This window comes from Diplotaxodon limnothrissa, linkage group LG13 (genome assembly GCF_057381915.1).
Source record: "Diplotaxodon limnothrissa isolate DT_005_m linkage group LG13, D_limnothrissa_male_GT1.1, whole genome shotgun sequence".
Lineage (NCBI taxonomy): Eukaryota > Metazoa > Chordata > Actinopteri > Cichliformes > Cichlidae > Diplotaxodon > Diplotaxodon limnothrissa.
The window spans coordinates 13,263,105-13,276,763 of NC_140608.1; the positions used below are offsets into that span (position 1 = coordinate 13,263,105).

Sequence of the window (13,659 nt, forward strand, 5' to 3'; positions counted from 1 at the left end):
CGTCACTGTTCTTCCACTGCTTACTCAGGGATGTAATTTACTTAAATCTTTTATTTCTTCTGTTTCTTGTTTAATTTGACTCTTATTTTAAACAGCTCATGTTCAAGGTCACCGTTTGGTGCTCTGGCAGCAGTCTGGCCAATAAATGTAAAATGAATAGACAGAAGTGGATGAGAGACAACAATTAAAGCGTTATTATTTAGCAGACAGTACCACAATAAACTACAAAAACCGAAAGCTACTCAAATGAAACTCAAGAAACGCCGAGTTTACCTGAAGCATCGTGGGAAATACGAATATGGGCTGACCAATGAAGCAGATAGGGATCTTTATTAGTTACGTTCTGTGCAACTCGGCAAATAGATAACTCACTGCGTCTTTGAGCGTTCAGACAATAACGTAGTTGAGGTAATAATGATTAACTTCCCGTTAAAACCCTGCATGACTCCATAGTCCTATTAAACAGCTGCTCTTTCTTAACAGCTCTCTCTTGTGAGGACCTGCTTTGATGAGTAAATAACTGCCTCCGTTTAACATATAACAAAAAACGCTGGAGGCAATGATACTTCAATAACTGCTGAAAACTGGTTTTTGGCACCACCGACAGTTGTCGCACTTTGAAACCTCTAAACTGTGAAAGGAAGCAGATTCGCGCTTAAACGTATCCATTCAGTTATGGTTCTCTGACTCTGATGTGCTAATTAGATATAATCCAGCCTCACTTCACATTCACCCTAATGAACACCTGTTTATTTTATTGTGAGTGCTGAAAAAAACTCATATTATTATAATAACCACTACTTTAACCTCTCTCCTCAAGCACCACCGCCCTCCACGCACTCTCACGCCACGCATAAATTATTCACTTTTGTATTTGTTGCACTCTCTCTTATCCCTGAAACACCTTATTACTCGCATGTCATTACCTCTGCCTCCTTCCTTCTTCGATAGCCTTAACCTGCACAGACGTAGCCATTGGGGCCTTTTCAAGTAGAACCTTTAAAATCTAACAGGAGCAATGAATCACTGGCTCCCATTGAGAAACTCCTAACGAAGCTGGCAAGAATCAAAAGTTCACTGTTGACCTTTAAAACTGTACAAACCTAACCCGAGTCTAATCTAATCTGAAGCTTAACAATTATTAACATATCAATTTGATCATGAGTGAGGTTTTTTTTATTGTGACGCACAATATGCAGTTCAGACCAGTTAAACTTGAAATGTTTTGTCAAACTTTGATTTCCCAGGACAAAAATGAACTTTACCGAAAGTGTTTGACATTTTGGAAAATAAGTTTATTATCTTTTTTGCCCGTGGTTCAGATGAGAAGATCGATACAATTATAAAAGGTCTGCGCGTTATACGTGAAGCTGCAGCCAGCAGGTGATTAACTCGGCCTCGGCTTTTGTTTATAACCTTCGTGGAGGTTAATCATAAAACTGATGAATATTACAGCTGAGATACGTTCTCATGCAGCCCTGCGCAAACATTTGATAAAATCTATTTTTAATCAAGAGCTTCTTTAATCCATCTACAACGACCGCAGTTTATACTTCTATAGTTTTCTCTGGCTCACTCACTCGCTTCTTCGTGGCTGTTGCAAGGTCATGCTGCTAATATAAAGTGGGGCCTCCAGCTGTGCAATTTATATCCCAGCAATATACAATACACTTATGTGTCATTACATGCAGTGCGCTGATACCCACAAAGCTGAATACGCTGATGGGTTTGTGCTGTGCCGCAAATGCTTGCGTATCCAACCACCACCATCAGATATAAGAAACCTCAAACACGAGATGAGTAGCCTAGTTACATTAATCATACACACGCATACTAAATAATCACCAAAGTATGACGCCAAAGCAATCCTCCCTAAAATCTAATGCTGTCAGATTTGGTGTTATTTTTATTTTTTTGAGAAGCTACAAACTCATTAGAGCTTTAATAAGGGTGATTTGGTAGCAGCAGGTTATGCAGGAGGCAGCAGGAAAGCTGATGGACTTGATTGGCCAATCATTTTTCTGGCACTCGAGACTATCTTAAATCTTGCCTATCCATCTGTTTCAATGGACCCTCATGTGAGCTTGCAAAAAAATGGCAATCAGTGCAGTTTATTCAAGTCTTGGACAGGCTTCAAAGTGGCAGCACCAAGCTCTGAAAACGAGAGAATACACTCCGTTTTAAATTGAATATCACCATCCCTGCCTTTGTTTACTATAAATGACTTGTGATGAAGGAGAAACTACCCACTCACTCACACCACAGTTATCATCTCGTGCCGTATTAATGCTGTACCAGTTGAAAGTAGATTTACTGCAGTGAGCAACAGAAGCATCCTCAGTGATCTAACCTGGGATGATGAGGCGTTTACTGTCAACATCAGACACCATCTCCCCGGCAACCCAGTCCCGGTTGATCAGACCCCAGTAGCAATTATCCAGGGATCTGCCTTCTTAATCCAAAGCCACCTTGTTTCTTTCTCTGAGGCTTCAGTAGCTCATCTAATTGACTTCCTCTAATCCTGTCCGACGATGCTCAGCAATGCAAAAGCTTTGCAGAGCAAATCCTACCTCCTTCAGCAGCTTTGCCTTTAGGATGGCTCACTTCTGGTACTCGGCACACGGCCTCTCTGCCAGTTCCAGCCTGCTCAATACCACATGCCAGTCACTGGCAGTGCTGAAGAGGCCAAATAAAACTTCAAACTGTAGATGAGGTTTCTCTCCAGCCCTTTGGTCTTTGGCTAATGGTGGCCCATGAGGGCTATGGGTACACTATTAGTGGTCATGATGAACAATAGTGTCCATCTCCAAAGGCAAGGTGTCCAGGAAGGAGTTCTTTCCAAAGCAAAGGGGACTGGAAGGTGTCTCACTCCTGCTGCAGACATGGAGGTTTGCTGGACTGACTAGGACATCATACACAGCTTGAACCAAGAACCTCAACCAGTCGCACTCTTGTTTCCACGTTAGACCATCAGGCAGACCTCACATCGATGCTAGTTTAATTTATGACACTAAGAAGTCAAATACTTCTGTTTCAAGCCATAATTGTGACCTAAATGTCAAAATAATTATGCTAACTAATACTGATAAATTCTGCTAACGCAGCTGTCTAATGACTTTTGAGACCAATTTTCCCTAAATAATGTTTTTGACTAATAAACCTGCACTTTGGGCTCCTTAGTGTGTACTTCTTTAGTGTGGCTGTGTGAAAGTACCTGCCAAAACGTTTTCACAACCGTGCCATGTCTAGATGACAACGTAAACATGTTTTTTAAACAAAACTGCTCAACATTTTTTTGTTCCAGCTTCTGAAGCACAAGGAACTCTAAGAGCGCCGGGTTTTCCATGCAGACTAAAGCTTCCTGACGTGGTTTGTGGCAGTGAAGCACATGTAACGTGACATCTACACAGTGTGTGGAAATATGTAGATCAACTAGTAATGCAGCTTCATGTTTGTGCATCGGCTTTCTGTCAGACGAAAACTTCTGTTGTTTTTTTCCTTCTCATCTGTGCGTTTTTTTTTTTTAAATCTTGATGGATGTTTTTTTAAGCATATCCCATCTCGCTGATAAATTCTCTTTGAGCATTCGACCTACGCATGCCTCCATCACTGCCGTTCGACACGCTGTTGGTTTTTTGGACTGTATGCAAGTGCATTTCCATAGCTTCTGTTTTGGTTGAGTTCCTATAATCCTTCTCTGTACGTAGCCTGAGAGCTAACAGATATAAATTATCATCATCAAACAGTCTTTGCATTAATTTATATTTATTTTTCAGGCCAAAAACACCCAAACCAAAAACAAGCAAGATTCAGTTAACTAGAAAGAAAAAAAGCTGAAGACTAAACCATCATAGAAATTATGATAGCAGATCTAAACAGCAGACAACATGAGCCACTTCTGTGACAGCCTCTCAGATAAAGTTCATTTCCATTGCTGTTTATATTATTTGTGCCCACCCTCCACAGGTGTCATTTTACAGCATTCAGTCATTTTTCAGGGACCAGGCCCTGCTTCAGCAGAAACGCTCAGAAATAAGTAATGTGCCAGATTGAACACAAAAACTATGTGCTCATTTTTATCAAAATAGTAGCTTGGCTCAGTGCCTTGTTTTGACTTTGTGGTCTGCCAAGCTGAACAGACCAACAGAGAGGCTCTTCTAGTGATCAGAGGTGCAGATTCAGGTTGGATGTTGCAGCTGCAGAGCCTAAAACTCAAAAACTGCAGCAGCTTGAATTCTAGAGCACCACCAGATGTTTGGCCGACTATAAGCGGCAGCCCACTGAGCTGTGAGTCGCTGCTTTGTGTCTTTATGAGGACTGTAATACTATAATTCCTTCCCAAACAGTGTAGGAGGCATCACACAGCACCCTGGCACTGTGCTAAAGAGAGAAAGGGCTACAGCTAAGCCTCCTGACCTCACTGAGTGGAAAAATCAACTCACGCCAAATCAGGAGGCAATCCTCAGCCTACATCAGAAAACCCCGTGTTTTTTCAGACAAGTTTATCACCGATAATGGTTAAATTTAACAAAGAAATGTTGATTATCTCCCCTCAACACTGCCTTTCTTTCACGATTCTCAGGCTCGGCTTGATGGAAGAAAGGACTCAATGAACAAACAAGCACCGGGGACAAGTGAGATGATGAGTTTATGGTCGTGGATACGCGTATACCTTCATATCCACGACCACACAGCTCAGCGCCCCTCAATGACAAGTTCACTGATGGAGGCAATATCACCTTTATGAAACAAATGAGCCCCCGGCCATATTTGGCTGCTTGTTTTCCTGTCATCGTATAAATCTCTCTCTCCCGGTGTGTGTATTCCTTGTGACAGGTATTCCAGGGGGAGCAACAGGATAGCTAGAAATAAGATTTATTTCTGAGTCATCTTCAGAAAAGCTGTTCGATTAAAGAAAACAGCAATAAATAAATAAATAAATAAATAAATAAATACTGGGAAAGCCAAAAAGGCCAAACGCATCCCTGCCAGGTTATCCGTGTAAAACGAGAGCAGGTGCTTTAAAAAAATGAACGAATGCTTTAGATGTTGTAGCATTCGGATTATTCTGGCTGTATGACTGTGTCGAGCTGGGGATGTTATGAAATATTCCTCTCAGGCCGATGCTGCGGTTATTTATACAGAGAGAAATCTTTTAAGTAGGTCAACAATCGAATACGAGCGCATTCATTTTTGATTTGGTCTGACTGGAGCTGATGCGATTCGGCTTGAATCCATGCCACGCGAAGCCGTTCAACATTTGTTTTGGCGTCCTTATTCTGAATGTGGCCGGAGCTCATGTGCAAATGAATGAAAACAATCAAGTGTCAGTGAAGACCCCCCCCAAAAACCCCCAAAACAAAACAAAGACCCCTTCAGCAGTAAATAAGGTGACTCTTATCAGATGTACATTTCACCAAGATTCAGCTTTACAAACATAAATTAACTTGACCTACATTTGATATTTTTTCTGCAAAGAGGAACATTCGAGTCACTGCTGCAAATATGAACATCTTTCATCTCATGCTGTCATAACTGCAAAGCGTGGAAACTTGTAAATACACTGCATATATGCATAAAATCATCGTCTTCAAGCAGCTTCTAGGGAAAGTGGTCTCAGGGAGATGCCGTCTTAGTGAAAACACATTACCCACCTACAATAATCCACTGCTAAATCTTCTCACTTGGAGTCTCTGTCAAAAGATTATTGCACCATTTCTTTGTCTGCGATTCTCAAAACGATCCACCGACTCAACCGGGCAACCTTTACAGTCATAATCTGACTCGCTCTCCAACTCTGAAGACTCCCAGCAGGCTTTTCCATCCAGAGAACAATTTATACCAACTTAATACCTGCCAGTCAAATGCATTTCCCTTTAGGAGCGAGTAGGAAACACCAGCTGCCAGACAGACCGGTGATTATTAATTAAATCTGTCAAAGTTAAGAGCTTTATTCAGACTTTATGTCTATCATTTCATTACAAACACATTTGTCAGAGGAATGGGGATCTATATAGGACATTCAATGACAATGGACTGCGTCTGCAACCTGATGAAATCCACCCCTCCATTTATGAATGAGATTTGTGTAGAACGCGAGTGACACTGCTCTCTCTTCACCCTGTACACCTCTGACTTCTGCTACAACTCTGAATTATGCCATATTCAGAAGTTTGCAGATGACACGGCCATCATGGGGTGTATCTGGGATGATCAGGAAGAGGAGTACAGAAGTCTGGTGAGGAACTTTGTCGCATGGAGTCACACAAACCACCTGCAACTCAACACCTCAAAGACTAAGGAACTGGTTGTGGACTTCGGGAGGTCCAGAGAAGGTCCACTGCCGGTTCAGATAGAGGGGGAGGAGGTGGAGGTGGTCAACAAGTACAAGTACCTCGGGCTGTGGGTGGACAATAAACTGGACTGGTCATGCAACACAGAGCACCTGTATAAAAAAGCCCAAAGCCGACTGTACTTCCTCAGGAGGCTGAGGTCTTTTAACATCTGCAGGAAGCTCCTGAGGATGTTTTACCAGTCGGTGGTTGCTGGAGTACTTTTCTATGCTGTGGTGTGCTGGGGGAGCAGCACAGCAAAGAAGGACTCATCCAGGCTGGAGAAACTGATCAGGAGGGCTAGCTCTGTGGTCGGCATGAAGCTGGACACTCTGGTGACAGTGGCAGAGAAAAGGACATTAAAGAAACTGATGGACATTATGAACAATGCTGGGCATCCTCTGCACACGGCCATAAACAATCAGAAGAGTCTGTTCAGTGACAGGTTGCTTCTCCCCAAGACAAGAACTAACAGACTTAAAAACTCCTTTGTCCCACACGCCATCAGACTGTTTAACTCCTCTCTGGAGGGGAGAGGGAGGGGAAACAGGAAACAGGAGGACAAAGGAGGGGGGAACAACTAAGCTGTAGTGCCTCTTCACCTCACTGTACAATACCTTGTGCAATACTTTTTGTAAATAGTCAACGGTGCAATAGACTCAATACTTGAAATGTGCAATTCACTTGTATTTTTATTTTTTATTCCTATTTATTCTATTTATCCCCTTTGTATATTTTATTTATATTTGTCTCTGTATTTATATATATGTGTGTGTGTGTGTGTGTGTGTGTGTGTGTGTGTGTGTGTGTGTATATATATATATATATATATATAACAATTCTGTAACTGTAACTTCGGTCGTTGCTGTGCTTTTTGGAAGTCGAATTTCCCAGAGGAACCCACCCGAGGGATTAATAAAGTTCTATCTTATCTTATCTTATCTCTTATCTCTCTCCACAGACACTGAATAAAATAATTACACTCCATTGAAGAAATAACCTGTTTCTCAAGTGTAAGATGAGATGAACACCACTCAGGTTGTTTCCTAACAGCTGGCTGGAGCGACATATTTAAAGAGCAGACAGGAGAGTGGTGTAACCCTGTCCTCCTAGAGTAATTAAGTGCATTTCCCATTTACTGCTTGTTTCTAGGCAAAGTGGTGCCAGTCTTAGTATCGTAACTTAGAAGCTATGAAAAGTCATGGGAAGATTAAAAACTTATCACACATGAAAACACCCAGATCAAAATTATTATATGATTATATAACTTTATAGTTTTTGCTTTGAGGATTGCAAAAAGTTTTGTTTGCACGTACTCTAGGTACAACGTTCACAGACTTTGTACTCACTGCCGCTGCACTGATATAACAATCAACTGTAGCGCGCTATAAAGTCTGGACCTCCCGGATTTAACTAGAGAGCAAGAAGTCATTGTAACTAAGGCTAGGGTGCAAATTGGCTTCTTGGTGTAAAAATACATTTCCCTTTACACGGATTATCAATGGTCTGTTGTACTGCTAAAAAACGTGGCATTAATATATATTTTATATCAAGTTACACATGATATGTTGAATGTCTACAAGGTATGGCACATATAACAGATTTATTTGCCATCAAATGGGCATATTTTTGTAAATGTCAGCCAGTTGTTCCCCTGCAGACATGGAGTGGCACACTGCCTTAGAAAAACTGTATTTTTGTTACTATAATCGTTATCCTGCAAACGATCAGTGCATTTGTCTCTCGGGTGCAATACCTCTCATCTTGCTCATGTTTAAAGAGCGAGCAGCTCATGGATCAAATGTTATTGCTGGAGCCTTCCCATGGTGACAGAATGACCCAGACATCTATTAGCACAAGTAAAGGTTTTATCCTCTAAGAGGCTCATGAGGGGACAAAAAGACATTTTCAATGCAGGCTGTAGCTTTACCTATGGGAGCCATGAAGCATAAAAGGAAAGAGAGAAAACGTAGAAAGACAGAAGTCTCAGAGGTTGATCAGAAAGGTGGCTCTGATTATGGCGATGTGATGAGAACGAGGCCGGTCATCTATCAGCTGCTTACACTCCTGTGCATGTCTACCTACTCTGTCAATCTCCACCTTCAAATACAGCTCACCTCACTGTCATCTTCTTGTCTACAAGTGTGCTCCCTTTTCTCTGTGATGGACCCAGGCTGTACATCTTCTATTCAAATTTTTCTCATTTGTATGTGCTTTGCTCACCTTTGATATATTGCTGGACCGGCTTGCTGAAGGTCCCAGAGGCTTTTCATTCTGTAAAAGATAGAACGACAGCTCCAGTAAGTGAAAAACATTCAGAAACACAAAAATGCCATCCAGTCCATGCATGCACTCTGCATACTAAAATCAGACAACAAAGTGAAAAGCTGCCTGACAGAAATATGTGAAATGATAGCATTATCATGGTAATGTTAGCATTAGCAATATTTACACTGCTCACTGGGTTAGCTTAGTATGCTAACCTTTGACAATTTGTACTAAGCACGTCGTTCAGCATAAAACCTGAAGGTATCCGAATATTGTTAACTAAAAAGTTTTCAAAGGATACATAGGGCTGAAATGCTAAGTCCATCATTACTGCTTCCATAGGAATTAAGAGGGTATGTAGCAGCTAGGTGCTGCTAACTAACTGCATGTGATAATCAGTTCTGAATTCCTCCAAAAGTGCAGAAGTTCAGAAGTTTCCTAGTGAACATTCCAGCAAATTCTCCCAATTGTCAGACTACACAGCATTAAGAGAAATCGCAAAAATCCCAAAGAGCAAAATGTTAAATGTTATGTTCATGACAGTACAATAAGAAAAAAAATCAAAGTATAACTTGTTTGGAAGGTTTTGCATGTTTAAAGCCTCTTCTCTCTAAAAAGAACATAGCAGCATGGTGTAGGTTTGCAAAACTGCACCTGAACAAACCACAAGATTTCTGGAACAATGTCCTTTGGACAAAAACCAAAACCAAAGTAGAAATATTTAGGCGTAATGCACAGCACCATGACCAAAGACATCATAGCAACATGTTGAATGTGACCTGGGGACTGGAAGGCCCCCGGGTCACCATGAACTTCTCTATAAACCAAACTATTCTAGAGTCAAATGTGAGGCCATCTGTCCGGCAGCTAAACTTGGCCAAAATTGGGTCAAACAGGAAAGCAGCAGCAAATCTACTACAGCACGACTGAAAAATAAAAGAAGCAGTGCTGCACAGATCCAGTAAGTCCAGATCAAAGTCAAAGTCAACTTTATTTGTCGATTCTTCCACATGTACAGGACATACGGAGAATAGAAATTGCGTTACTCTTCAATCCCTAGATAAATAGCAAATGAACATTTAAATATATTTAAATATAAAAGTGATTTAAAAAAATGCAAGTAAAATAATTAAAAAGTAACCTCATTAAAATATTGTGGTGGGACCTTAAGAGAGCTCTAAAGAGAGAGAGCTGTACCTGCAAATCTTAAGGAGCTGAACCAACATGGAACAGAACAGTGAGCCAGAAGCCAGAAGATTATTGTTATTATTATTATTGGTAAAGGTGGTTGCACAGGCCACTGAATCATGGGGTGTACTTGTTTTTTCAGATGACTACATAAAGAAAATTTTCAAAAAGCTCTGTAACATGACTGTTGCTCAATCTGGGTGAACGCAGCAGACCAACAGAACAACACTACCGTTTCTACAGGCATGCTGCTGCTAGGGCGTCTTGAAAATAACCCCCCCCCAAATGTATGATAAAATAAATGAAAAAACTCAAATACGGAAGGCTCAACTAGGCCCGATTCTTGGTCCTTCTCAGTGTAATGCACTACATTTCTTAGTATCTCAAGGGCCTGCAAGCATGTGCTGTTTGGCATTTTAAGTTGGTAAATCTAGTTTCTCTGGCACAAGACAAAAGGAGGACAAGCCGATTGTATAACGCACCCATCCAAACTCCAAATCAAATTCAGTCACAATATTTGTATCATTACCCAGCGAGCAAAAACAGGCAAATATTTCCAGCGTTCAGCATAGTCAAGTTTTATAATGATCCTCGAGTCGCACTAAGTGTTCTCGGCTTGCATCAGAGACCGAGACAAACAGCCGCTGGGGCGCTGTGCTGCATTCAGTGCTGTTATTAAGGCTGGGCATGGTTCCTTAATGAGTAATCAATCATAGTTACATAACATCCAAGTTCACACCAGGTCTGACAGGGCTGTGTATGAGTTGGACACAAACAAATCTTTGCAAAGAGAAACCAGCTCTGTGGGGAGAGTTTTTCAAATTTATGAAGACATGAAAGTACGGCCCGATTAAACTGTTGAGGCGTAAAAATTGGCTATATTAGCCCCCGCTGAATTCTGCCTCCTCTTCCTGCACGCTGTAGACCACACATTGGAGGTGAGCTTCCCTCCCTCCAAGACATCTACAGGAAGCGGTGCCTGAGGAAAGCGGGGAGGATCATCAAGGACTCCAGTCACCCCAGCCATAAACTGTTCAGACTGCTTCCATCAGGAAGGAGGTTCTGCAGCATCCGGTCCCGTACCAGCAGACTGAGAGACAGCTTTTTCCATCAGGCCATCAGACTGCTGAACACGTCATAGACACCTCAGCTTCACTACTGGAACTTCAACATTATGCACTCCACACTGTATATATATGCCACTTGTTTTGCACATATTCAACTCTGTATATTTTATATATTTTATTATTATTATTTTATTTTTTTACTATTTAATTTGTAAAAATGTGTATACACACACACACACACACACACACACACACACACACACACACACACACACACACACACGTAGGAAAATATTTAGTATACACATCCAGAAATGCATACACTATTATATATTGTACATATATTTATTAGTTTCAGGTTGGCCATTCTTGTATTTTGCTCGTTTGTGTTGTTGTGTTTGCACATCTCTGTTGCTTGTGGGGCTCGCACACAAGAATTTCACTCGCATGTGCTGTGCCAGTGTGCCTGCACATGTGATGTGACAATAAAAAGTGATTTGATTTGATTTGAGCGCTCAGAGACCCTTAAACAAGCCGATCCCCAGTGCAACGTGACCAAAATGTAATGTGTCAATGAGTTAATTAGATAAACTGTTAACTCTTAACTCTCCTGCACTTATAGAACACATTTTAAAATGTGTTGCTTTACAGATGACTTCAGAGAGCTTTTCTCATTAATCTATTTATAGGATTCGGATTCGCTCAAAGACACTTCGGCATGTGGAGACAACATGAATCAAACCACCATATCTGCGGTTAGCTGACAATCCACTCACTCTCCTGTGAGTACCAATCATCCCTGACATTTAATACTGCTTTATTCACCTTCTTACCAAGTATGTTTTGTGCTTATGTTTGCTTAAGTGAAAAAATTTCTACTTGTTTCAAGTCGATTTTCTTCTCAGTAGCACTCTTGTTCAATTCTTTAAGAGTTTGTTTTAAGAACAAAAGTTAAGTTTGGAGGATTTTCTTTGAGAGAGAGGGAGATCCAAAGAAAAAAAAAAGCCAGAAAGTAATCACATCAAATAATTTACAACAACCACTTTCTTGCTGTTTAAGGCATTAAACAGCAAGGTAGCATCAGTCAGGGGACCCTTAAAATTAGAGTGACAAGAGAAAAGCGCTACACCTAAAATTTAATTTTTACTATTCATTTGGTGGATTTTTCTCCCACTAATTTAACCTCATAGGACCTGGCGTCCACATATGTGGACATCACATTTTGGGTTATTTAGACTAAAATACTCAATTTTGCTCTACATGGGCCTGATATCCACTTACGAGGACATTATACTGCTACTGTTCTATCAACATTTTAAACGAATGTCTTCATATGTAGCTCTCATTTTTCTTAAAAACAAAAATAAGGTAAAAAATTATTTGTTTTTACATTCATCGGGCCCCAATCAGCCCAAATATCAAAGAGAAATTAAAAATGCATGCTGTGGAAGAGTTCGGGTCTTAGGAGGTTAAAGAACATGGTGTATTTTTGAGTGTATTTAGGCCCCAGGGCCTTTTGGGAGTGCCTTCCCATTTTCCTACACACAGAAAAGCAGTATTTGTTTTTGGAGATATAAACACTGGGAACTTTTATTTTGCTAATAAGTATCAGCAGCCGAAGTGTTATCTCCACCATTTTTTGCCAAAACAAGCCTACACCCACACCGCACCACTAACAGACTCTACAATATGTTACAGTTTCTAATTACTTAAGTGCTTGACGTGTCCTAGCTGTGACTAGTTGCCATAGTGACTGAGGACCGTTGTATGTCCCGAGTCTCAATCACTTGCTGCATCTCCCCGCCTCCTTATATTTCCGTTCATGTAAACATAAGATAAAACACGAAGGATACTTGCAACACACCCACCACCTAACGCAGACCTTCCTTTCCTTCTCCCGTATTTTCCATGTTTATGTGGCAACTTGGATATCGTTTCTTAGCTAAAACTATGTGATTAAAATCTCTTAACTAGTAGAGTTTGGACAATGCACTCATATGCAGGTGTAAAAATTCCTGACCTTTAAAGTATTGTCCTACTGTCTTGTGGTCTTTTGTGGAGCAAAGTGCTGCAGCAGCAGTGAACGCAACTGAAGAGGAGGCAGCGTTGACATCTCATGTCATTGTTTGTTGACTCAAGCGTCAAAGTTGCGGTGATTATCTCCAATCTCAAAATGCTTTTATCTCAAGTTTAAATGGGAACTCCTCCAGTATGATGCACTTCCTGATTTATATTGCCACATAACTTGAAGCACTTGACACACAACAAAAAGTGCAGCGATTACATGAAAACATGGTGAAAAATGAAAAAACATCTAATTACAAAAATGTACTTTTGCAGATCTAAATGCATGAAGAACCAAGATGGTCTCTTGCTGTGCTAGTGGATTAAGGTGAAGCAGTTCCTCCCCATTTCCATGTCATTACTTCTTCAGTGCATTCAACACAATGGCACAAAATGGCAAATACAGCTCTCAATGGGCGCAATTTGTTCAGCAAATCAATTGTCAAATAGTCGAGGAGCATAAAAATTCATTTTTTCCTTCCAGGAGATGACAGCGAGGGATAAAGGGAACAGCAGACTAAAAGAACAAATTGATGATCCTTGCCCTTAATCCTTCCTTCTTGGTTAAAAAGAAGCAGGAGAAAGCGATAACAAGAGCACATCCCCAGACTGAGGGGTTCTGGAAATAACAAGGCCACAAATGGACTCATGGCTTTTATAGACAGCAGTGATTAGAGCAGACAAGCTGAATACAGATGACAAAAGAAGAGACGGGAAATACATCTTCATTTGTCGTCTCG

The 13,659-nt window shown here is 40.8% G+C and overlaps 1 protein-coding gene across 3 annotated transcripts in view; it reads right to left on the reverse strand.

Moving 5' to 3' along the window:
* The window catches only part of marchf8 (membrane-associated ring finger (C3HC4) 8), a 94,167-nt gene that overhangs the window by 18,780 nt on the left and 61,728 nt on the right, over positions 1-13,659 (reverse strand). For all 3 annotated transcript variants that reach the window (XM_085369891.1, XM_085369893.1, XM_085369892.1), the window contains exon 3: positions 8,556-8,606. In XM_085369891.1, the coding sequence (XP_085226017.1) occupies positions 8,556-8,606 (51 nt within the window). The remainder of the gene's footprint in view (positions 1-8,555; positions 8,607-13,659) is intronic.